The sequence below is a fragment of the Furipterus horrens genome, unplaced genomic scaffold, assembly GCF_987537825.1.
Source record: "Furipterus horrens unplaced genomic scaffold, mFurHor1.1.pri manual_scaffold_4, whole genome shotgun sequence".
NCBI lineage: Eukaryota > Metazoa > Chordata > Mammalia > Chiroptera > Furipteridae > Furipterus > Furipterus horrens.
Genome location: NW_028327174.1, coordinates 61,808,816 through 61,836,074, shown reverse-complemented (window position 1 = coordinate 61,836,074; position 27,259 = coordinate 61,808,816). Strand labels below are relative to the sequence as shown.

The 27,259-nt window shown below is 37.1% G+C and overlaps 1 protein-coding gene across 1 annotated transcript in view; it reads right to left on the bottom strand.

Annotated features, from left to right (window-relative positions):
• Positions 1–27,259, bottom strand: part of SRGAP1 (SLIT-ROBO Rho GTPase activating protein 1) — a 276,096-nt gene that overhangs the window by 126,572 nt on the left and 122,265 nt on the right. The window contains exons 3-4 of the mRNA XM_090273550.1: positions 25,914–26,076; positions 4,685–4,747 (exon numbers count right to left, since the gene is read on the bottom strand). Of these exons, the coding sequence (XP_090129676.1) occupies positions 4,685–4,747; positions 25,914–26,076 (226 nt within the window). The remainder of the gene's footprint in view (positions 1–4,684; positions 4,748–25,913; positions 26,077–27,259) is intronic.

Genomic DNA, 27,259 nt, shown 5'->3' with positions numbered 1-27,259 from the left:
GAGTGGGCCTCATCCAATTCATTGAAGGTCTGAAGAAATACAAGGGCTGAGTAAGAGAATGTGCTCTTTCTGCCTCACTGTATTTGAGGTGAGACAGGGTCTTCTTGTGCTTCTCAAACCTACTCCATTGGCTCTCCTGGTTCTTTCTTAGGCCTTGGGACTCAAATTGGAACTATAACCTGACTCTCCAGCTTGTTGACTGTGTCCATTTCACTCCTCCCCCCACCTCTCTCTGCATGTGTATATATCTACATATAATATATGTACAAATATATTCCCATCCTACTGGTTTGGGAGGACACAGACTAATACGGATGCCCAGCCTGGCTAAGTGACCTGAAATCCAAATACAAGTTTGCTGTCTGCCAGTCTATCATTTTTGTTTCTTAAAACACAGTATGGTAGTCCCTCTCTATATCGTGGTTCACTCAGTCCCTCACTGTATCACGGGATTTTTAAAAATATTATATTTAATTATTTATCGCGGATTTTTCGCTCTATCGTGGGATTTTACGGCACTATATATATATATGTTGTTAAAGTTACGTAGGTTTAAGAGTGTAGAATATGTTTAAGAACATAAGTAGTGTTTAAAAAAGTGTGGAAGAGGTTAATAAGGAAGTGGGATGGGAGAGGTTAATAAGGGACTGGGAATGGTTTATAAGTGTGCAGGAAGAGTTTATAAAGCCTTAAAATATATATAAATACTAAAATAAATGTAAGGTTCCTACTTCACGGATTTTCACCTATCATGGGGGGGTTGTCTAGAACGTAATACCCATGATAAGTGAGGGAATATTGTACTCTCTGTTTTCTTAACCATACATTGCTTCTCTTTCAAAAGTTAAACTAAGAAGAGAAGTTAATTAGTGGATTAGACTAAAGATCCTGGTTTACCCTTTTATTTTTTAGTCCATTGAGTTCCAGCTGTTAGATCATGCAAATCAACATTTCTAAATCAGGTTGCCATTGAGCATATGTGCAATTTTTCACCTATGCTTTTGTTAAAGAAATTAATGTTGTTAACTAAAAAATACAAGTGAACAGGTGATAAACTGTGTAAGTGCTTTGTGTTGTTAGGGAGGCATTAATATTTAGAAATTTTAGAAATTTTTGTTAGAAAACGGTTTCCCAAAACTCTGGCACTAGAGATAAAATGACAGTCAAGGGCATGGGCTCTGGACCTGGACATGAGCTCCTATTCTACTACTTGTGAGCAACCTGGGGCAAGCCTCTCGGAGCCTTAGTTTCATTTTCTGTAAAATGGGGATAATGATACTAACTACCTTATAGAGATACTGTGAGGATTACATGAGATAATGCAAGTAATGTGTTTAGCAAAAGAGCTAGCACAAACATAATAAGCATGCATAAATGTTAGCTACTCTTGACAGGCATGGCTAATTACCTACAAATACCTCCCCTTCTCCCTCAAATTAACAGAATCCCCAATTTGTAACTGGTTAGCAATGAGCTGGCCAGCTAACAGACTGTAACTCCAGGCTTGCATGCAACCTGGTAGAACCATGTACTAAGTTCTGGCCAATGGGGTATAGGTGAATGTGTTAGTTGAGACTTTCATTAAGTCCTTCAGACACATGGGACTTGCCCTTCTTTCTTTTCTCCACTTCAGGAATGCAGATGTAATGCCTGGAGCTCTAGGAACCAACTTGAATTATAAGGATAAAGGTCATGACTAGTTTTCTTTGAACAGTGAATTAGGAGGAGCCTGATCTTAGATGGCTTTATGTAACCTCCATACTAGCCCTGGCTGCTAATCTCTGAACTTCTATTATGTGACACACTATAAATCTCTATTTTGTTTATGTTATTATTTTGAGTTCTAGTTACTCAAAAGCCCAATTAATCCTAACTGCTGTGGCTGGCCCTTATGGTCTAAGAATACAAATGGAGGCTTTAAACCATTATGAGACACTGTTTCTGCAGATAAAAGCAAGGTTGAGGAAAAAAATATAAAAACCCTTTCTCCTCTTCCAAATGGCATTCTGATGCCACCATCCTCTCTTCTCTGCTCAGAAGTCCAGGCCTTCATGCCTGATGCACACAACCTATACTCAACAAATCTGAAAAACTTGGTTCATACTAAGGTATAATGACCTCTTCTTATTCTTCCTGGGTGTTTATATTTTATTTAAGACAAAGATTTCTTTTTTTCTTTTTTTTAATTTCTTTTTTTATTGTTGTTCTATTACAATTGTCTTATTTTTCCCCCAGTTGCTCTCCCCTGCCCTACCCATCCCAAAGCTTTCAGACACAATGTTTGGAATAATCAACATGCCTATGGGAAAAATATTTTGGGGAAAAGCCTACCACTAAGGTTGACTATCATTTAATACAAAGCTCTCTCCCCACTGGTATAACGAACTTCACATACTCAGAATTTTCACTTTCAAGTCCCAAAGAGTATCTAGAACTGAGAGAAAGGAAGGAGTGAATATCTGTCCGAAAAGACAATTAAATAGCATCCTCGATTCCCCAAGGCTATTTATTTTATACCTGTTATTTCAGTAATCGTTATTACATCATCAAGTGTACAAAACTCTATGCATGATGCAACTCAGAAGGTTATTTTTTCATGACAAGTAAATGGCTGAATAAGAAACCTAAACTACACTCTCTCAACACCTGGTTCACTGTTCAAATACTCCTTACCTTTTCTCATTTTCTGAATGTAAACTGAGTATGTATAATGGATAGATCTCATTTGAACAAGACAGAATTTGTATATCTGAATTTAAAGTGTATGAGAAACCAAATGTCATCTTTTAGTGTAAAAGGGGTGTGTGTGTGTAATATGAAGAAGTTTTCTCTGCAAAATATTACCTCTGACCTCAGCTGAGCATACTCTCTGGTTAAAGTAAAATTTTTTTCCCCAAGAACTCAAGTGCTCTACAGACTATCTAATTAAAAACTCATTGCTTGTCTCTTCTACCCCTTAATTCTTCAACTGATTCAGAGAGGTTAAATGACTTTGACAGGGTTATTCAAACTCTGGTGGCCATTTCTGGAACCTGGCGCCTTCAGGCTTCCAGACTAACACTGGTGAGTTCTGAGGGGATGTCAGCTTATTTGATTCAACTATATGTACAGTCTGCTAAATGTCTAAATCCACTTGATAGGCTGAATCCAAGAAAAACTTCACTATACACATATCTCATTGAGATAAAATTTTCATAACATTCATAGTCAACAATCAAGTTTATCTTTGCCACTATTATTTTGACTAGTACTACTAGTTTAGACCCTAATCAACAGGCTTTTGTCTCTGATGCCATGACAACCACCAGATTTATTTTCTAAACAATGCCCAAGCAAAGGGAACCACAAGAAAAATGCCATGAAGCTCTCATCTTAAAATAGTTCAACGGAAGATGACATTTCTTTTCTGGAAGTCTCAGAGGCACATTGCTCATTTAACTTTTAAATTCTAAATCCAGGATTTCTAGAAATGATTGCTACCCTAGGTTATCAGAAATTAGTAAATCATAGGCTAATAAATAGCTTTTATCATAAAAACTCTACTTCATTAGTAATTTTTTAAATATGGATATGACCTTATAACATGAGGATTTTGCATGTAAAGTTAAAAGTTTCTGAAGGAGGAACTAACACATAGAAACTGTCAATTAAATTCTTAAGTACATGCTACATAAAAATATAAAATGTATCACACATGTACTAAAAATTAGAAAGTGAATTTTATAAGACTATCACTAATTTCATAAAAGTTTAAAACTATGGGTTCCTTTAATTAGCCAGTCTCAATGGAGCATTAGAAACACTTTAATTCACAAAACTACATTGTACATGGATTTTTAGGAACAAATGGAATTTGTAAATCAAGAAATGTTAATACTGTTTCAGGTTTAATTTGCCTGTAAAGAAAAATTCAAATAATCTTGTGCAATGAAAATGGAAATATCTATAGTTAGAATAAATTAATATTATTCCTCATTATGTTATTCCCTCTTATAAAATAAAAACTCATTAAATTCCTCTAAAATAAATTGCACTTAATAATGTGATCATTAAATATAAAAAATTCACATAGGCATATGACTAATTCCAACTTGCAACCTCATTGGTTTTGGTTTTTTAAATAATTTCAAATTATTTAATTTCTTATGATTATATGCAGTAGCCTGAATAAAACTTAAACTCAGAAAAGCAAATTATTGACAAAAAAGTACCTCCCACAAAGTAATTTTAACATAGTAAATCATTAACCAAACAATTTAACTGAACTGGGGGGAAAAAAAGAAATTAAAGTACCAAAACAAAGCATCTCTAAATTTCTCAAATCCCAGAATGACTAATTTAAGAATGGCAGCAAGCAATAATTTAAAACAAAATATCTGGAATTGAATATATACATGTCACATATAACCCAATCAATTAAAAACATGCCATATTAGAATACCTATAGTCTAGTTTCTTAACATGTGATAACTATATACATATTTACTTGAATGCAGTCTCCTCAAATTGGAGGGAGTAGCAAAAGAATATATTTTTATGCATTTATTCACTTGGTTCATCACTTCAACTGAACAAGCATTCATCAACACCCTAACTTGGAATGAGTTCTAATAAATGCAGTATTTCTACAAACCATAATTCCAAACCAAAGATTCTTTCAAAAGAAGAAAGATTATGTGCTTACCGTATAAAGCTCATTAAGAACCTTCATTAAATCCTCATGAAGTTGGAATGCAATCTCTTTGCTCTGTAATTAAAAAGAAATTAAGAAAGAATATTTAAAAACATAATAAAAACTTACTTCTAAATTATTTACATGTTAAGTCCACTGACTAAAAATAGAAGAATATAATATATATTCTTTGACCAAATGGCCCTTTTTAAATAGTAGATATATGCACCAATGGTCACCATAGGCTAGAGAGAGGCAAAAAAGCGGCTGAACAGTCTAAATGGCTCTCCTAACATCCAAATCAGACTTTATCAAGAAGAGAGAGAGAGAAAAGGCAAGCAGGGTGAAGCGTCATGCTTGCTCAGAAGTTGAGGTGCAGGACTAAAGTCATTAAAAGATGCATTCCTGCATCCTGTCTCCCAGTTTGGTATCCTCGCAAAAGAGTTTTACTGTGTGATTCCCAAAAAGCTAAGTTAGAATCAAAAAAAAAAAAAAAAAAAAAAAAAAGAGAGAGAAATTAATTCTCCCTTTTCAAAATAACTATTTGACTGACTACAATTTTAAGAAAGCGCCTCAAAGCAATGAGATGGTAAGGCTACTTGCAGTCCACATACTTTCACCTCTGTGTTTATTATAATTATGCTCATTAAGACAAAAAAGAGTTTTACTCTTCTCATCAGGTGGTAAATAACAGCATTTAAAATAGCCTTCTCTAAGTTAATCCTGAGAGTTCTGTAGAAGAGTATCTGAATTTTTTGTAGCCAAATCTGTAAGCAATTGCAAAGAAAATCATATATCCAATTTTTTTTTTCTGTTTTGGGTTCATTATGTAAGTCAGCTACAGAGATTGGAAAAAAGGTGCAGAGTGGCTTAATTTACAGTTTGAGGCACTAACAGGAACATCCACTGGTTCATTTCCATATCTGCCACTGGACTGTCAGTATTAGGGGTAAGGGGTCATATCTTCACCAGCTCTGTGACCCTGGAGTCCTTCATCGTGCCAGGGCACAAGGCCAGGACCAGGACAAGGCAAGTGAGGCATGTGGGGTATGGAATTTAAGAAGGCACTCGCCCTCACCCTGGTCCAGGGCGTGCTTGGGCATGCAGGAAGCTTCCAATGAGCACTTGCTAAGCGAATCTGTAAATGAGCTGAAATACTGTGTTTGTGTAGTTGCTGCAGTAGTTAGAATATTTGCTGAAAGCTGGCCCCTGGTGAGAAGGCAGAAAGGAAAGGCCCACGGACCACTCCTGAGAAAACATTAGGGCTGCGACGAACACAGTCCAGCTGTGAACACAAAGCCACTGGGTCAAGCCTCCCTCCAAAAAGGCCACCTGTGGTGAAGCGAAAATTTGTGTTAGATAAAACAGTGTGGGAAGATGACATCAGAGCGGTACTTGAACGTTGAGAAATTCAAATTTGTTCATGATAAAGGATGCTGCTGTCTATCAAGCTCTAGTAGCTTCTAAAATGTCTAAATTGAAGTTAGAGATTTTAAGTTTGCTGTGTCCCTGATATGTGAAGAGGTGGGTTAAGAATCACCCAAGAGTGAAAGGAAAGTCACAAGTGAGCAAATGAAGCCAACTGAAACTCATTTTATTTTCCTTAAATTTTGGTTATTCTGATCGTATATATTACACTACAATCTCCTATGACTTCAGCTAGTTGTTATTTTAATATCAGATTTCATTCAAGGATCCAGGCCACCAATTCAAAACTCTCTAATGGGATCAAAGGCCAGCAAGTAACTCTGCTCAGCTGCCCATATTTCAGGTAGCAAATCCAAAAAGAAAATATTTCTTGGCTAAGGCTTTAGAACAAAAACAAAAACCAACAACCCCTTAGGTCCTATTAGCCCTAAGCCAAAAATATTTAGGATCAGATTAAAGACAGGTTTGGGTGATAAGGGCACTCCAAACTATCCTAGGTCAAATATCTTAGAACAGACCAGAAGATTTTTTGTATATTTCAGATTTTACAAGAATTCAGGTAATGAGACAGATGAAATCTATCACAGACTAACTATGCTCTGCCAAGCATACTCTTACATTTTTCTTTCACTTTTCCCCAGAGATCTTGAAATATAAAAAATTTGTCTGGGAGGCAATATAGCATAATGCTTAAAAGGACTCTGGAGTCAGAATGCCTGGGTCTGAAGTCTCAAAGACTTTGGATTCCCTTGGGCCTCAGCTTCCAGATCTATAAAATGAACACAGTCCATAGGGCTGATGAGAGCATTAGTCAGATGACACACACACAGCACTGAGAATGGTGTCTCACATGCAGTAAACATCCCATAAATGTTATAATTATTTATTTTTCCCCAGACACTGTTTATAGTTGGAGCATCCTCAGGGAAAAGGCCAGGTCAAATTTTTCTTTCTTTTGGTCTCTATGAGTACTTGATTCTGTTGACTTCCCCACAGGAAGTGCTTGGCAGATACAGGTTGATTTGATTGTGAAGTCCTTCGCTATTGCTCTTGCCTTTAGATCCTTCTCCAAGTGACACTTAATTTGGAAGGTCCCCAAGTATCCAGTTCCAGCCTTTGGGCATTACTTACATTCCTACTTCCTTGTCATATCATACACTAAATTTGCCTCTCTCTATTCTGTTTGTGGGTGTCCTAGTACTGGATGAATTAATCCAACATCCACTAGAGAATGGATAAACCCAGAGCTGAATACCAAGCCTATTTCTAACTGTTGTATTTATTATCACTTTTACGATTCAGATTCCACAAGCCAGCATGATAACCCTTAAGGAGGCAAACTCCAGTGGCAATTTTCAATTTTGTGAAAAGTTGGTGAGGAGTTCCTTTTCGGTAGGTCCCCCAGCTATCTTCATGACTCATCACCCAAATTCCTATTTGTTACCTTTGAATCACAATTCACAGTAAATAACTTTAAAATTAGCCTGTCTTCCCACCCCTTCTCCTTTTGTCTGCAAAGGTTGTTAAAGAACTGGACTGTGCCCTGAAGCACTACTTCAGGTGACTCAACTGTGAAACCTGAATCCACACACCCTCCTATTCACAGATACTGGGCTGCACACAATATCACCCTAGTCTGGGTGCTGGGGTCATGGTCCCTGTCCTCATGGCACACAGACAATGAAGGGATCATCTCATGTTGCTCCCACCCAAGCTTTAAGCATTTTCTAATTTATTACTGTAACAGTGAAAAACAATCCTTTCTTCTAAATGCTACTCTACACTCCCTAAAGAAGCAATCTTAAACCAAAACACGCCTGCTGAGGCACACAGTAAGCTAGCATACTAAACTAATGGACTGAAACCCTCTCGTTAGTAAATATCTGGATTATCAAAAGTCCATCAAAATTCAATAGGTTAAATATGCCTGTGGATTCTATTTCATTACAATTTGAAAACAGTGAGAACAGACCCTTGACCCTTGAACAAGAACTTCAAAGTAAGAAAAATGATACTGGTATGAAAGAAAGCAATCAATGTTCTCTTTGTACAAGAGAAAAAAGTAACTATGAAATGATATATGTTTGAAATAAAGTATTTTCTATGTTACTTGAGATTGGCTGATTGAATTTACTTTTGCACAGAAAGGAGATTCCCTTCAATGACTTCAGGTATGGCATTGAAAAAGGGGAGAGTTTTTTTCCCCTTTTAATATAAGCCTTGTTCAAATTATGGTAAAACTTCTAATTCATTTCAACAGGGTTTTAGGACTCTGGCCCAAAAGAAAAAAAATAAAATAAAACATGGTTAGAACTTCTATTCAGCTGACATTTATTGAATGTCTCCAATGTGTAAACCCAGAGTTGAATATCAAGCCTATTTCTAATTGTTTACTATTTATTGTCACTTTGATATTTCAGACACCTTAAACATTAATGAAAAATTAATAGTCCCAAAATTTTTACCTTTTTCTATTGTAAAAATGAAATAAGAACATTGAAGAATGTTGGAAAAATAGAGACTTGAAGGACAAAACCACCATCATTATGATTTGATGTATTCCTTCAAGTTCGTTATTTAAACATAGGTATGAGTTGTAATCATTCTATAATAATAAAGTATTTTTTCTACTCTTTTTTCAGTTGCCATAAAAATTTCCATATGTTTATATAATTTTCAGAACCATCACTGTACTTGAATTCAGAATAACTACCCAGTGAACGTATATTAATCATTCTTCTATCATGGTTTCCAAAATTTCCCACTCTTTCCCACTAATCATTCAATTATTTACTTATTCATTCAATTTCACTAATACATTTTAACACTCTGAGTTATTATCACAAATGCTGGTCTAAAGGCTTATCTTCCATTTTGTGTTGTTTCCTTAATATAAATCCCCAGACATGAAACTACTAGGATAAAAGTACTGACATTTTTAAGACCCTTAATACACATTATAAGGTTTTTAAAGAGTTATAATAAATTTATAATTGCTTCCAGGACAGCAGTGTCATTAAAGTCATAATCGGGGGTTCACCCAAGGCTTGCTTCTTTTTCTTCTTGAAGGAGAAGTCACCAATCCTATCCTGGCTGATTCATTTTTCTGTAGGTCATTAGAATTTTTTAAATAAATAAATAAAAATCTATGTCCTTCCTTTGAATAAAACCCATCAAACACTTGCTACATTTTTTCAGAATAGAGTTCAAATTTTTTTTACTCACCCAAAATTTCCCTTGTCTAACTACTCTGCTTTATATTCCACAAATCTCCAGCCATGTCCTTCTGTCTGGTCACAAGCTGCTAGTTGGTCTCTGGGCTTTTCTCAAGTTGTCCCCTGTGCCTGGACTCTCCTTCCTTCTCTTGCCTGCTACAATCCTACATGTTATTCCATGAAAACTTCCTTGTAACTTTGCCTTGAGCCGAAAATAAAAAATTGATACCCTCTCTTCTCTACAGTTTTATAACACATTATCCATTTATCACCAATCCTAGGCTATGTAATTCAGTAGTTAAGAGTTTAAATTTTAAAATCAAACTGCCTATTTTTAAACTATTTTGTTCCAGTCTGTGTATCAGTTAAATCATTTTGTGAGACCTCAGTTACATCAATGGCAAAATGGAGATGCCTAGAGTCGCTATGTCACAGTCTTATTGGGGTGGTCCTTAATAAACACTGAACACAAAACCTGGCACACAGTGAGTGTGAAACTGATGCTATCCATTATTATTATGCTCATCACGTTTCTTCTTCATGAACATTGCTTATTTGAGAGCAGGGAGTACATCCGAATCATCTTTGTATTCCCAGGGCCTGCTCTGATGCCTGGCACACTACATGGTCCATAAATGTTTGTGGGATGAATGGGACCCAGAGCTAAGCACGGTGTGGCTCTTGCCCTCCAGAGTTCACAGTCTCATGGAGGAGCCAGTTGTGCCCAAGCAGCTTTCTCTACAGAGCACTGTAGCAAGCGCTACACTGGGTGGGCCCTGGCCAGGATCTCTATTCCTGGAGGTCTGCAGGCTTGCTTTCTGGAACCTCCCAGAAAGGAGATAAAGAAAGGCAAACCGAAGAGCATAATGATACAACCACACACGAGCATACTGAGCAATCAATCAAGTGATCTATGTGGTTGGATTAAATGACTAATTCAGAGGACAGATGGCCTTGGACAAAAGTATTTTTAATCTATTGTGATGACAGGTCAAAGAATCCTGACCTTATGCTGAGTCACAGTGGGAATAAGAGAGAAAGAGGAAATCCAGATTAAATACTTAATGACAGGGTTTCAAATGATTTTAGTGTCTCATGAATGGTGAGTTTTGGATGTAAATTCTGGTCAAAGACGTCAGGCCATACTTCCCCAGAGTGTGCTTTTAAGTCTAAAGTTCATGTTCAAGTGTCTTTACAATAACAGATTCCCTTAATTCATGTAAACTCTGAAGACAGAGTCAATAGCATCCTCCAAAATGCCTAATGGAGAGAGCTGGGTTGGGCTTAATGGCCTGAACCAAGCTTCTTGATAATATTTAGTGTTTCTGCACACTTCCTTTCTGTCTGTCAAGGGACATGATTTTGTACTTATTAAAATATGCAATTAAATATCAGCACATGGGATTAGCCTCATCATCTACTTCATTCCCAATAATAAGAAAAAAAAATCAGTATCCTTTCAGACAAAAACCCACGCCACTAGAAAACATGGGAACATTATAAGGAATCATAGACACAGGGGAACCAGAATTTCATTTTTGAAACAAGAAAAAATGTGATCTAAAAAGGAAATACCGGAGGCATTCTCCTAGAATATTTACTAAAGTAATTGCTAGGCAAATGTGGCATTTGGCATCCAGGTGAAAAAGGTCCGCTGTTGCTGTGTTCAGCCTGTGAGCAGTCAATCTGAAAGGTGCAAGGTCACATACGCCAAAGTCACTCATAACCTTCCAGGAATAAACAGCACATGAACAGACAGGTTAATTAACTCAAGATCGAAATTTAAAATCCTACAGGGAAGAAAGCAGGTGACACTATTTTCATTTTCAGCTTGCATTTCTTTAACTCTTAAAGAAACACAATTTTTCATACTAGGCTTATTTCTCTACTGAAAATGGTGATAAATTAAGAAATACCTTTTTAGTATCACTACATAAATAATCACTTAGTCATAAACTCACAGTGGCTGATACAAACAAACTTACCCAATTAAAATCAGAATGTGTTATGAAATTCTGGTTCAGACTTGTAATATAATTTAAAATGTCAGAAATTTATTTTCAGACTATTTTTCAATATGCTAAACTGTACAAAAATGTAATAACTCAGCTTTATTGACAATTTTTTAATATTACCATAATAATATGTTTTCTTTAGTACAGTGATTTTTAACTGGTATGCTGCAAGAATTTTTAAAACATGCCTGACTAGTCAGGGACACTGACCTCTTTCCCTTTAGATCATCAAATTAAAAATAAAATGACAACAGCCAACACAACAATAGCTGTCTGGTATGAATGAATCAAAATCACACCTAGTTTTTTTTTGTCAGGTCGGCAAAAACTATATTTTCGTGTGGGCCACAGTATTTTTGTTGTTAGTTTATGTGTGCCATGAGAGGAGGAAGGTTGAAACCCGCCGCTTTAGTAGATGAACCTGAGTTTAGTATTTAATCATTAACCCCAACTCCCTTTCTCTTTTGTGACTGAGATCCTAAGTTATACTCCTCCCTGGTGACCAAAAGGCTACAGCTATGGCATGGCTGGCTGGGGCTACGATTATAGTCATTGGCAAAGCAAACTAGACCCATTGGGAGGAAAACCCATGACTTTAGTCTTAATAGCACTGCAGTAAGAAAAATTCAGGGACTATTTACAAAAACAAATCAATAAGTCAGAGATTTGCTCATTTAAAAGTTATCCATTGAATTAGTAAGGAAAAGGCTGGCATTCTTTAGATACTGACTAAAAGTTCATTCATTCATGCACTCACTCATGCATTCTCTCATTCATTCTACCAGTTTTTATGACTACCTTCTTAGTGCCAAAGATAGAAAAGTGGCCTTATAATCTAGTGAGAGAGGTAAATGAAGCAATTTCAATGCAATATTATTTATGCTTATTCAATTTAAAGTAAAATTTCTAAATATAACTTGTGAATCAAATTCAAAAATTAATAAACTAATCAACTGTCAAGAATTTAACCTAATTCAGAAGCTTCCGTTAAGGATTTATATGTAGCCTAATACGAACAGCACCATCTCAGAACTGGTTAATTGGTGTATAGAATTAACAATGCATTAAGTAAAGGCAGTCTAAGGAATAGAAAAAAAAATTCCCATGGGGTAAGTCATATCCTTGTTTGATTACATGAAATTACCCTTCATTCTTCTAAATACTGATGTAATAGCCTACTTGTATCAACTTTCAAATCAGTATGTCTCAGATAATCACTTCAACATAATTCAAGACTTAATTTATGGAATGCTTAATTGTATTTGAGGTACTATACCAAAGAGGGTCAAGTCCATCCCAGGGAATAATGCACTGCTACAACCAAGCAGAACTCTTAATTCTGAGCTCGCCCTGGCTGACTTCAGACTGCAGTAATGTTAGGTCTTCTTGATTGGTCTTAAGTCCTGTAGACTTACACAGCTAGTTATTTTAAGCATCTTCTAATATGACAGATCTTCAAATATTTGAAGACAGCTCTTACGTCCTAGCTAAGACTTACTTTCTCTGTCTTAAGTATTCCCAGAAACTTCTACTATTCCTTATATAACACAGTTTAAAGAAACAAGAGAGTTCTCCTTGCTTCCCAGATAATTGTTCATTGTCTTATAACTAGTAGTATTAAAAGGGCAGTTTCTTTACACTTCAAGGGGTGGAGCTAAGCTCTTGGGAGGACCAGGAGGCAAGACATACCTCCCAGTGACTTGCAGTCACTTGCAATTGCCCTGTTTTGTGGAAACAGTCCAAACCCATCTGCATACTTACTGTAAACCCAAGGATCTTGGAGTCACTGTTACATTCTTCTTTTTCCAATAAGCTAAAGAGCCATCAGCTAAAAGAATAGAAGCCTTAAGAAGATCTGATTAGGATGGACTAAATAGCAACGTTCTGGCTTTAAACTGCCAAAAGACCTTTTATAGAAGAGCAACAAACATTCGATTCATTCTTAATCTACGTGGGTAAAAATTTTTGAAGACAATATCATTACAAGTATGGAACTGCTCTCTGACCATCATTCAGGATAGTGGAAAAATAATCACCTAGATGAAACAGCTTCCTCACTAGGTTCCACAGACCAGTTTCTTCCCAATCTAATTTACTCTTCAAAATGCTTTAGAAAAATGAGGCTGATTATGCCATATCCCCGCTTAAAAATCTCTCTTGGCTTCCTTCATTGCTTAGATGATAAGATACTAATTCCTCAAACTGAGGATCAAAATTCTTGCACCACCTCCCTAACCTGCCTTGCTGGATCTCAGATAGCTGTTATCCCACCATCCATTCACCTAGCTACAGGCTACACTCCTGACCCAGGCAGCTGTGTAACTGAGGTGCCCTAATATACCTTTACAATCACCACTGTTACCAGGTGAGTAGGTAGGGCCACCAAGAGCCCCACCTACACTCATCTTCTCAGAGCTCCAAGCCCTTTTCTTTGCAATTCTCTCTATAAGAGAATGCACGTTACCCAATTCCTCTGCAAATCTCACCAAGTTTTAAGACTTTAATAAAATGCTACTCTTTCTACGAAGCCTTTCTCCATTTTCAGAGGCAATACACCTTACTCAATCCTCTGTGCTCTTGTTTTCTTAGGTCTTATATCTATAAGAGCAGTTACCAGTTTATAATGTAATTTTGACCTCTGCAATTCCTTTCCTTTAATTACTTAATTATAAGCTCCTTTGGGTACCAGTTAAGGATTTGTGTCTTACTTACCTTTGTGACCTTAGCACTCATCATTGTATATGCCTGTTACACAATGACAATCAATAAAGTGTTATTGAATGAATAATGAAATAGAATATTTATTCTGTCTTGGAAAAGAAAGCTGATCTCAGTATAAGGGTCAAGGAAAAAATGAAGAGGGAAGGAAAAGAAGTTACAGTGGATTTGGCATGACTCTTCAGTGGAGTTATAATATGTTGCAAATAATAAAAGATAATTACTTCAGTTGACCCTTCTAATCTCCATCTTTAGAGCTAAAGAGATGAAATTTTTATAGGCACATTTATTCAAGCCAGTGCATTGGCCAATTATGATTCTCTGTTCAACTGAAACGATCAAATTTTAAAAAGTAAAAATGGTGCCTGCATTTGTTTATTATCAATTATTAAACATTACTGTTTTTTCTCAATCTAAATAACTTATATATACCATGCCAAAATCTTTTTATTTTTTAAAGTTTCTGTGTTGATCTCACAAAGTATTTAGTTGGTAAAATGTTTCTGTTTACTTATCTGATAATGAGAAAACATTTTTTTCTTTGAGATTTAAAAGGTACTGAAATCAATCTGATAGTCATATTCAGTATCTCATTACAACTGCATCTTTTTGGGTTGTTATAATTCAAGGTATAGCACGTGCTCCTTAATTCAAATATTTGCTATATGTGCAGTATCACTTAATATGGTGTTTATTGCAGCTGAAAATCTTTCTGAATCCTGACATGTGGAATCAGACCTAATCTTCAAATGGTAAGCAACCTTGGCTAGCAACCTGAATACTGTCCTCAGGTTGCTTAAAATTTTGATCTCAAATGCAGACACCAAGACATATGGTAGGAATGTTCTCTCCTTATCAGTTCTTAAGACTGCAATTTCCTTCTTGGATGAAGAGAGGATAAAAATTCAGTGGTGTCTATGGCTCTTTTGGGTTTATTAAGTCCTGATCTTTTATTTTGGGTTGGCCAAAAAGTTTGTTTGTTTTTTTCCATATGATGGCTCTAGTAGCACTTAGTTGCCTTTAAAGTCATTTGAAACAATTTTGTTAAGATTGTATTGTGACAGCAATCATATCATTTAAAAAAAATATCAAAATTGGTGAATTTTTGTGTAGCCATTTTAGTATTGAAGATGGAAGAAAATAAGCAACTTTTTTTGCTTATTATGAACTTTATTATTTCAAAAAAAAATAAAAAATGCAACTGAAATGTGAAAAAAGATTTGTACAGTGTATGGAGAAGGTGCTGTGACTCATCAAACATGTCAAAAGTGGTTTGTGGAGTTTTGTGTTGGAGATTTCTTGCTGGACGATGCTCCATGATCGGGTAGAGCAGTTGAAGTTGACAGTGATCAAATCGAGACATTAATTGAGAACAATCTATGTTCTACCACACGGGAGATAGTCGGCATTCTCAAAATATCTAAATCAGTCAAGTTATTGGTTAAAATAAAAAATAAAAAATGTGTCTTTTATTTTATGGAGAAAACTAAATGGATTTTTTGCCAACACAATAAATAACTGCACTTAAATAAATCTGGTACCAAAAGATATTTTTTTACTCCTCTTTATGGCAAGTGAGGGTCTGGGTGCCTTATGACCTACTCTATGTTTGTTAATTTACTCTAGAGTTGTAAACTATTGATTGAAAAAAATCAAATTGGAATATTTCTTTTTAAAAAGCTGTTTAGGAGAATAGAGGACTCAATCTGAATCAATAGTTCTCAACTAGGGCCAACTCCCTACACCCCAAGGGAATATTTGTTAATATCTAAAGACATTTTTCTTTGTCACAATTGGTAAGGTGCTACTGGCATTTAGTGGGTAGATAAATCCACATTCATCCAATGATTGTTTTCCCATAATTAATGTATCAATTTCCCTCTGGCTACTTCCAATATTTTTTCTTAATCATTAATTTTCAGTGTGATTATAATGTGTCTGGGCATGGACTTCTTTGAATTCAGCTAGTTTGGGTTTTGCTGACCTTCCTGAACTTACAGGCATATCTCATTTGCCAATTTTGGTTAGTTTTCTTGCAATTATCTTTTTCAAATATTTTTTTCTGAACACAGTTGTTCTCCTCTCCCGCTTTTACAGGGACTCTGCTGACAAAGATGTCAGAACTTGGGGTTTTGTTCCAAAGGTTACTGAGGAACTAATATTATTTTTCCATCTTTTTTATTCTCTGTTGTTCAGATTGGGTAATTTCTATTTTCAAAATGAACAGAAATTAATATAACTCTTCTTTCTGCTATTTCCATTCTGCTATTGAACCAATTTCGTGATTTTTTTTTTCATTTTGATTACTGCATTTTTCAGTTCTAAAATTTCCATTTGTTTATATCTTGTTTCTTTGCTGAGACTTTCTATCTTCCCATTCATTTCAAGAGTGCTTGCACTTACTTCTTGGAGGGCATCTGTGATAGTGTCTACAATAAAATAAATAAGTAAATAAAAGTCTTTGTCCGATAACTCTAACATTTGTGTCATTAAGAATTGGTGTCTGTTTATTGTCTTTTCCTATGTGAATTGAGATTTTACTGGTTCTTTGTATGATGAGTAATTTTGGATTGTATTGTCGATATTTTGAATATTATGTTTGAGAATCTGGGTCTCGTTTAAACCATATGTAGAAACTGATATTTTTGTTTTATCAGGAAATCGACCTGGTTGGATTCAGGACACAAATTCTGATCAGCCTTCAATGAGTTGTGGCTTCAATGTCAGCTCTGTTCCAACACTATCAGAGCACTATTTTGATCTGTCATGCATGGTACCATCCAGTGGCCAGTCTGGAACCCATGCAATGGTCTACCCCTTAGTTTAGTTCTTATTGTCATTGGTAGGTATACTGCTAAACATCAGACCCAAACCGGATGGATGAGCCCAGGAGTTAAAAAGAACTTTGCAGAATTGCTTTTTAAATCTTCATCCTCTCTGTAATCTCCCTAATACTTTCAGGTTTCACAGGACATCCCTTTTCTGACTTCTTAGAACTCTTGGGAAGTAGACTGCATGTGACAGTGTTGCTTAAACCCAGCCCTGTCAATCCATACTGGATCTTGCTAAAATGTTTGAACTCTCTGTTATGTGAATCACACTCATCTCTGGTTGCTAATACAGCTATAAGTATTCATTATTTATTCATTCAATAAATATTTACTGAGCACCTACTATGTGCCAGTCACCATTTCAGTGCACAATACAAGGTCTTTTCCCTCAGGAACTTACATCTAATTTGAGGGGGAACAGAAAGTGAATAAACATTAAGTAAACATACAATATGTCAGAAAGGAATAAGTGCTAGAGAGGAAAATACAGAAAAAGGAGGTAGGCATATAGATGTCTAATTATAGGTAAACACGCCTTGCCTCTGTGCACAACTATAGCAAAAAATACAATTAGACTAGAAAACAAATATCACCCGGAACTGCCAGAAAATCGAGCTGTGTGGAAGTCTGACAACCAAGGATTTAAAGAAGCCACATTCATCCAGATGGGTAGGAGGGGTCGAGATGCGGAGAGGCGCAGAGAAAGCAGAGAGGTGGAGATGGTAATGGGCGGTCCCACATCCACATGTGGTAGATAAAAAATGGGAGGGATACCTCAGGAGCGAGGGATCCCAGCCCCAGTCCAGACAACCCAACCCAGGGTTCCAGTGTCAGGAATATAAGTCCCCAAAACTTCTGGTTGTAAAAACCAATGCGGGTTGGGGCAGTGAAGAAACTGTGGGATTCTCAAGAGTCTCCTTTTAAAGGTCCCGCAACAGACTGACGACTCATGCACACCCTATACCCTCTGGGATTCAGCACCAGGGCAGCAGCTGGAAGGGCACCAGTGGCATATGGGGAGAAAGTGAAGCGTGAGTGCCGGGAGACATCTTCCTTCCATGCAAAACTCCAGAGGCCAGGCAGTGGCATTGTCCCCTCTGTGAGCCTTCCCCCCAACAGAGCAACAGAGCAGTGACATGTGTTGCTGGCACAGGTGCTTACCTAAGGTTCCACCCTATACAACTTAATAGGTGCACTTTTCTACAGTAGGCCATGCTACTAAGACAGGGAGCCAAAGCAGCTCTACTTAATACACAGAAATAAACACAGAGAGGCCACCAGATTGAGGAGACAAAGAAATATGGCCGAAATGAAAGAACAGAACAAAACTCCAAAAAAAGAACTACATGAAATGGAGATAAGCAATCTATCAGGTGCAGAGTTCAAAACACTGGTTATCAGGATTTTCCAGTAACTCACTGGGTACTTTAATGGCATTTAAAAAAAAAAAAACAAAGAGGCAGGAGTATAGACTTTTACTCAGAGTGAAGTGGGAACCAATAGAGTGATCAAAGGAGTACTGATATCTGCTTGAAGTTAAAAGGATTGTTCCAGTTTTCCCTATTTATATATTTGATTAGTTATTTCAAAGACAACTTGGGAGGTAAGGCAGCTGGAGCCCATGTGCAAGCTGCCATCTTGCTCAGAAGTTGCCTGGTTTCATGTTTTTTTCACTTTAATAATCCTAATACTGTATATGCAAAGCATACTTTCCAAGTGTACTTGCAAAATAGGCTAATTCTCCATTAATAAACAGCATCTGGGGCTAAACTAGTTAATGTGTATAGTTTCCCCACTTCTTTACAGTAAACACTGACAGGTGTACTCTGGGCCAAGTTTAAGTTTTTAGTTTACAATAAATAATTGTTTTCTTGTGTGTTTTATACCACATGTTCATCATAAAAAATCAGAAATTACAGCTAAATAAACAGAAGAAAATTAGTAAACTAAGAGATATCCATTTAAAATAATTTTGGTCCATGCACTTCCAGATTTTTTTAATACATATATACGTTTCAAGTGCTTTTCAACAACTCTTCTCAATGTAATTATGGGTTTAACTACTGACATGAGTGTTGGTACTACCATATCATGCTGCATGACAAAATGTCCAACTTAGCTGACATCAGATTTTGAAAAATTATATCACTTTCCAAGGCGACACACACATAACATCTGCTTAGTGTCCTTTTTAAAAGTCTAACAAAGTTTCTGAACTGATGGCATGTGCTCTTATCTAGTAACTCACTAGCTACATTCACACCCAGGTAAATCACACATGTCCTGTTGTCACTCAGCAGCCCCCAAAATTGCTATTTATCAAGCACTTACTATGTGCCAGCCATCCTGATAAGCAATTTATAAATACCTATTAAAACTATTTCCTAAAACATTTCAGAAACCTATATCGTTGTAAGAAATGTGTGTGGTTTTGATTTATAAAACTCAAGAGAACCAGATAGTAGGGTTAGCTTGAACTAGTCTCACTTATTTTTCCAGCCCCCATCAATAATTAAGCTGTCTCTTGAGGCCACCATTTAATTTTTCTGCTACACTGCACTAAAATGCTTTGAAAAAGTTCCTCCTGTTATATTATTTACTACTGTTGCATCAGCATACTGAATCACATGTGGTAGCTCTCTGCTAAGAAAATAGTCACTTTATTTTTCAGGGGACAGATACTCAGTGGTAAATCACAGCCATGACCATCTTCACTCCAGAAAGGCAAAAGGTAAGAATTTCATCAAAAGCATGAAATTCTAATGCCACCCTTTGACCTAATAATTCCACTTCAAGGGATGTAGTATTAAGAAAAAATCAAATTTTCAAAAGATTTGGACGTCCAAACAACAGAAAAATAATATGGCTGTGCAGACAGACAATAAACCACTACACAGGCATGAACTTTCCTGTTTTAAAAGATTGTTTGCAGACATGGGAACAATATTTTCCATTGAAAAGGGCTGGTTCCCGAGATATATGCAATGAAATCTCAACTTTGTAAAATACACATATAGGTATGTTTGTATCCTAGACATACATTTTTATCATTTAAATACTGAAAATAGCCCAAGATATTCATAGTAGGTATTGTTTATACAGGTAATTATTTTCATTTTTATATCTTTAGTGTTTTCTAAGTTTCTACAATTAATATATATTTTTATATTAAAAAAGAAATAGGCTCTTTTCTTTCATATACAGATTAGTAGTAGACTCATATGTTTTACTAACATATCAAAGCATCTGTCTGAATATTAACTTATTTTAAATAATCTAATTGAGAACACAGCATTTCCCCCCGTGAAATGTTTTCATTTTCTTTCATATTGTGGTATTTAAATAGAATCGATTGGCTTTGATCAAAATAAAAAGTAGCTACAAATTCCCGTATCTTATTAGTGATCTGTCATCATTCCTTTTACAGCAGGCCACACAATCAATAATACCAAAGTGGGTTAATTTTATTCTTGTGAGTCTGAATCTGATAACTTATGGCATTTGTGCCAAAGTTGGGTAATTCTCGGTGGCTTGGGGCCAGTCTCTGCTGCTTTGAATCCGTGCCTGTAACCTATAATGCAGATGACTGACAGCTTTTGCTGCTTTATCCAGAACTATTGTTCTCCAGGTTTTTCATAAGAAATAAATAGGGCCAAGAACCATAGCATCCCAATTCTCAGAAATTCTAACCTATGCATTGAGTAACATTGCCAGTTACCACCAAAAGACACCAAGGGTCACCATAACTATCTAAGACATATGGGCAAAGGCAAGAATATATACAAGTCAGCCTGGCCCTACAATTTATATCTTTGAGCATTTTGCTTCCTCATCCTTGAAATGGGGGTTATAATACCTGTTCATTAGGCAGCTATGAGAATGTATGAGGTAAGGTGTAAGCAATGCAGAGCACAGTGCTTGGCGCACAGTTAAAATTCAGTAAGTGGTAATGTACAGATGCCATTATTATTGGTAAAGGAACAAAATAAATTATACTTGTGCATATATTTATGCAAACCAAGGAAGGAAAAAAACATAGATAATTTTAAAACAATCCATGAGGAAATGACAGACTTCAAGATAATTTAAAATACAGATAATTTAACCTATTCAAATGCTACCATTTTTGGTGCTCTTTCTGAACTACATATTTCTATTAACATTCTCAAAATTGGTAAATAAGATCATGTGATAAGGTGCTTAAACAAAGTGATTACTGCAAGCTTGCTGTGGTCTTTCCTGCGACCGTGACCGCTGACATGAATTACTTGTGTGTGTGTAGCACGTGAACTGCACATTTTCTGGCTACGGCAACAAACCAGATGCAGAACACTCTCTTTCAGCATGAGTCATGGAAAGAAGGCAGCAAAATCTCATCACTCCAGGAGGCAGGGCTGGAAAATGGGGCAGGAGCCACCCTATCAACCCTTGTTTTATGGGAGAGGAATGAGAGCTGATAATGAAATGAACCCCTGTGTACAAGGAGTCTCTGGCTTCTGACCTTCTTCTAAAATGGCAAAGCAGAACTTACGAGCGCAAAAGCAGAACCCTACTCTATCCATGCTTACGTTGTTTGTACATAACAAAGAGTCTGGAGATGAATGACTATTACTGTTGAATGAACAAAGAAATCAACAAAGCCTCAAAGTCAAGGCTCTCCATGTGAAATAGCTTTGGGAAACTTCAAGGCACTGGGCGTTGACCAACACAGGTATTCACTGGGTTATTCTCTGATTTCCGACTAGTTGTTGAAATGTGAGGACCAAAATATTAACTCAGTTTCAAGCAAGGATGCTGTGCAGAGGGTGTTTTTTGGAGTCCACTTACAAATACGGGCTGGAACTTCATAATAAGTGACATAAAAATAACTTGTGATGATCTGGATGTGATTATCACAGTTGTAGCATATGTTCTCCTGAGACTGAGGACACATTTAGTATAATGTCTAGTGTAATCTCACATAACAAAATTATCGCTAGTATGTGGAGAAAGTGTACATAATATAACTATAAAGACAGTAGCTCAAAGTTAGGACTTACTAAATCCAGACACTGGGCTAAGCAGCTCTCTATGTACGACTTATGAATCCTCCATGCAATTACCTGAAATAGGTTATTATGTCTACTTGACACATGTGGAAAAACTGAGGATTAAGTTTATAAATATTGAATACTTTCAAGTCCCCACAGCTACCAGCAGTGGCAAAGCTAAGATTCACACCCACAATATCTGACTTCAGAGTCTAAAAGATGAATCACTATGTTATTCTGACCAACAGGCTTCATTTACAACTCCGAAGGTCTAACTCTAAAATAATCAAGATTTAAATAATTGGGTATTGTTTTTGTTTTTAAAAACCTTCACCTTTTCTACGCGTTGGAAACTTTCTGTCAAGTGGATACAACTATTTCTATAACTGGTTCCGATGTGATTAAAATTTAAGTCTTGAAGCTGTTCCCTAAACCTATGTATAGAACTATGTGTCTTCTTTATTATTATATCCATTTGGTTACAAAAGAAATTCCTAGAATTATCTGCTTCAAACTCTTTATTTGACACAACAGTTTGGTAAAGGATTCTCTATGACTGACTGAACTGAGGAAGATACAGCTGTGTAAGAGGCTGAACCTGCCACGCACCCAGCATCTCTCTGGATCACCAGAAAGATGGGGGTCTTTCTGAGAAATGAGGAAGTCTTAAAATCCTTTCCCCAAAAGAACAGCATTATGCTCACTAAGGGCTCCAGAGCAGTTCTAAAGGCCACTTTAGCCTGGCTCTGATGATTTCTTTCCATTCTGATAGAACCATACCCTGGAAGAAGAATTGGAAAAGAGGACAGTTGGTGATGGGAAAAAAAAAAAAAAAAAAAGCAGAAAAGACTAGTCTTGCTTCTTAATCTAAAGAGACCTGAAGACTTGGGACTGAGCAGATGTGGGCAGATGTGGGTTCTGGCTTCCTGTTCTTTCAGATCACAGATGTGTCCTAATGGGCTGATCTGGCTCTTCAGTAACCTCTGTTCTTTCCCTTTTGCCCTCTGCCTCTCTGTTCTTTCTTTTCCCAGCAAAAATATACATGGAAAAGTGGGGTGTGTAGTCTGCTGGGTTTGCTTGAGGAAGGCAGGATTTGATACCTAAAACTGTAATGACTGTTAACTTTCCAGGGGTCAGCAATGGTCAGGAGACGGCCGTTCACCCACTAAACGCCAAAGTAACCAGGAACTTTCTATAAATTGGCAGTTTCCAAGGATTGCAATTCCTTGAATCCCAGAATATCTGGACAAGAAGAAACTTCTAGGCAGCAAGCAAGCAAGCAAGTGTGTGTGTGTGTATGTGTGTTTATTATACGTTCTCCAGACGTTTTCTTCAAGAGCCAAGAACCCATTCCCCCAAACTACTGTGGATACTGGCTGCTGACTGTTGACCTCACAGCTGACCCCTCTCTGAGAATTACTCTCCACAAAAGGGAGCTGCCTCACCCCAATATTACTTAGACCCTCCTCTAGGGCAGCTCAAATCCAAGAACTGCAAAACAAAGACGAGGCCCTTTGCCTGGATACAGAACAACCCCAAAGGGCCCTCCCAGCTCCAGAGCTTCTCTCTCTGCCCAGTCTTCCCTTCCCCGCTCCCTTAGAGAGTGAACAGGACTCTCCTGAATCTCTTGAACCACCTCTGAAGGTCATCAAGCAGGTAAGCAGAAGAGCTGGCATTCAAATCCAAATCCATTGTACTCTCAGCTCTAGGTTTCTATCAACTTTATCAAGCCCTTGACTTTGATTTACAAAATACAAATTGTAATAGCTTAGCAAGACATACAAAGCCCCTTTTATATAACTGTCCTTTCTAGTCTCATGTCCCATCACTCACGCCCATACAATCCTTGGTCCAGTCACATCCAACTCTTCCTTTTCCCTGAACAAGTCACACTCTTGCTTCCCCTGGAATAGGTCATTGACCTTGTCTGCTTGATGACCACGTCTGTGTCCAACAGATCTCACTTCAAGTGTTCCCTTTTCTGTGAAGAATTTCCTTCAAGCTCCCACAGTTGTGCATCCCTTTGGCTTGGCAACTGTTAATTATTGTAATGAGTCCCCTGCAGGCAGGGGCATGTCTTTTGACTCTGCTTCTGCAGCCAGGCATTTTAAAGATGTTTTGTTAAATGGATAAATAAATAAACTCAACTGAAGTACTGGTTCTAGAGGCTGTGGCTGAATAGCTGCCAGCACCATGACTGGGAAGCATATATGGCGCCATCCAAATTTGGACAAACTGTTACCTCCTTGAACACAAGGACTAGTTTTTCTTCATCTATACGGCTTCTCTAAGACCTAACACCATCTCCTGCTCATAGAAGATATTCAAAAACAAAAACAAAAACAAAAACAAACACTTGACCAAATGAGGTCTTGGCTGAAAGGGCTGATGTATGAGAAAATTACTTCACTTTCATGCTCAGTCTAAACTATATTTTTTTCATCTCTACTTTTGAATATACATAGGATATTCTTCTATTTATTTTCTGGTTAATTAGTATGGTTAGTTCTAATTTTTTAAAATCTTCATCTGAGAATATGTTTATTGACTTTAGAGAGAGGAAGGGAGAGGGAGAAAGAGAAACAGAGGGAGAGAAACATCGATTGCTTTTAACTCATGTGTGGCCTGACCGGGGATCAAACCCGCAACCTGTTGGTGTAGGGATGATACTCCAATCAACTAAGCCCATCGGCTAGGGCCTTAGTTTTAAACTTATAACATTTCTCCTTTGTTTAAAGCACTTCTCCACCTATTTACTAGAGCAAAAGATGGCTTAGAGTTTGCTAAATTCCATTTCTAGGTCAGAAATCAAATCTAATGTGGATACATCAAACATGACTAAGAAGTTTTCCAGCTGCCCTGCTTAACACTACATCTTTGTTTTAAGGTGCCCCTTTGAAACATAAATATGTCACTAATCCACAAGTTGCTTTTCTTCTCCACTTTCTGAAACTAATATTTACTGAATAGAGGCACAGATATTGGTATAGGCACCAAACACCACTAGTACAACGCTGAGGTGGGGGTGGGAGGAACCCTTGTCTTACAAACATAAAAGCTGAAAGCCGGACCCTGGCTGCCGTGGCTCAGTGGATTGAGCGTCGGCCTGCGAGTCAAGTCTCGCTGGTTTGATTCCCAGTCAGGGCACATGCCTAGGTTGCACGTCAGGTCCCCAGTTCTGGGCGCAAGTGACAGGCAACCACACAGTGATGTTTCTCCCCATCTCTTTCTCCTTTCCCCTCTCTCTAAAATTAAACAAACAAACAAACAATTAAAAACAAAAACAAAACAAAAAAACCTGAAAGCCATTCTAATTGAGCAAGTAGCTGCATTCACTCCTCAGGAAATGGTCCAATTTTGTTATTGTTCTCAACAAAAATGTTCAAACAAAAAAAAAATTGCTGAGTGCTGGCTAAGACTATTAACAATGATAAGAAGCCTTAAAAGTGAAGTTTCTTCTTCTTTGCATTAATAAATGGACTTGGGATGGAGCAAGCTCTCTGGCACATAAGGGACAGAAGTTTCTATGCCCTTTGGAATAATGTTCTTCATGTCACTCTATCACAGCCTCCAATGCTTGTCTGGTGGGGGTAAGAGGAAACTGTGATAACATTTTCCCAAGAGAGCAGCACATCTGGTTATCTTGTTCTTCATAAGTCTCTGATCAGGCGTGAGCCCAAGACACAGAAACGAAGGTTTTTCCTTCTGGTCTGTTTTTTCATAACTTCAGGCAGTCTGTTCCTAAGGTCAGAGGTGCGACTGGTAGACATGTCTCATTTCAAAATTTTTCTCCCATTGCTTAGGTCACAGACTCAGTGGTTTAACTCTACAAGTATGCTTGTGCAGGCTTCACTTTTAATTAAAATATTAGTTAATTAATTAATTTTTTTACCTAAGTTTATTGAGTCCAATTAAGTAATCGAGGCACCCACCCCTTCTCAGTCATGGTTATAGGCCGAGTGGTTAACGGGACAGCACAGTATGGCAGGATTGAGAGAGGGTACCTTTTTAAACATCCTGGTGGAGTCCTCACTTATCTGCATGAACCTCATGATCACATTGTTCAGATAGATGTCACTTAAGGTCGCATGGTCTTTGCTTTCTCTCCTCACTTGGTTCAGGAGCAAATACCAGCAGTTCACTGGAGACAACAAGTTCTGGTCTCTCCTAGGAAAGTGGAGAAAGACAGAATTAGCATCAATTTCTAAGCTGCCCCAATCAGCTGAGGGAAGACACCAAGGCAAACTAGGAGCCACAAGAGACAGGTTTTATCACTGTTCTGCTCTGGGTATTGCTCACATCAGGATACCCAACAGCCAGCAGAATAGCCTTCCAGGCTGTGATGGAACAGAGCCAGCAATTTCCCAGGCTTGGAAGAAAAAACTTGGACCAAGAACACCAGTCAAAACCCACTCTCCTGACGAAGGCCATTAGGGACCCTACCATACAGAGTACTCAGGCAGTTTCAGCTTTAAATACTCCATTGAAGAAAGCAGTTCATTTTTCCATAAAAGTCTACAGCCTACTGTCTCACAGACAGACTGCGGTTTGCCCCAGCATACAAAGTCTGTTTTGAATGCTCAGTCTGTTGCTGGAAAAAGAGATTTGGCTAGGTATGCTTTCCATGGAACGTAAATTTGAGGGTTATTTATTAATCCCCTGATACATAACTTCCAGCCTCCCCAAAAGAATCAGAACTTTATAGCATTGTCTCAAGGCTTGTGAGTAGAACCAAGAAGTTTGCTGGCTTATAACTTGCCACATGTCCTTTTTAAATCCATTAAACTATTTCAGCTTTCTAACTACTCCTTGTTTATTCCAGATAATAAAGCTAAAAGTAAATAGAAGCCACAAAAGACTTGTAAAAAATCTTAAAGAAAAACCCTGAACAAAAACAGTGACCAGTTGGAATGTTACTGCTAAAAAAAAAAAGGAAATCAAACGACAATTTTTATGTGTTTTTTTTTTGTTTTGGTTTGACATTAAAATATAATTGTAAAATGGCAAAATGGAATAGAATGTTTATCCTAGGAAACAAGTGTATTTTATGAAACATATTATCCTCCTATTATTCATGATCATTTATAACTCTGAATATTAATTAAATTAGGAAATAAATCATTAAGTAGGTTCTTTCTGCCAATAAGTCCTTCAGAATTGGGATTTAACCGTGCATTAAGTCAAAACCCTCTTTGGAAGAGAGGAAGTAGGGGGCAGAGCTAAGAAATGGCGTAGAGGAGAAGTCCCTGATCTACAGTCTTAGCACTTGTACCCCTGAGAAAAGCTGCCCGTTGTCCCAGCTGGCACACTAAGAATTACTACCCCAACCTGTAGAATCCTGTTTTTTTTC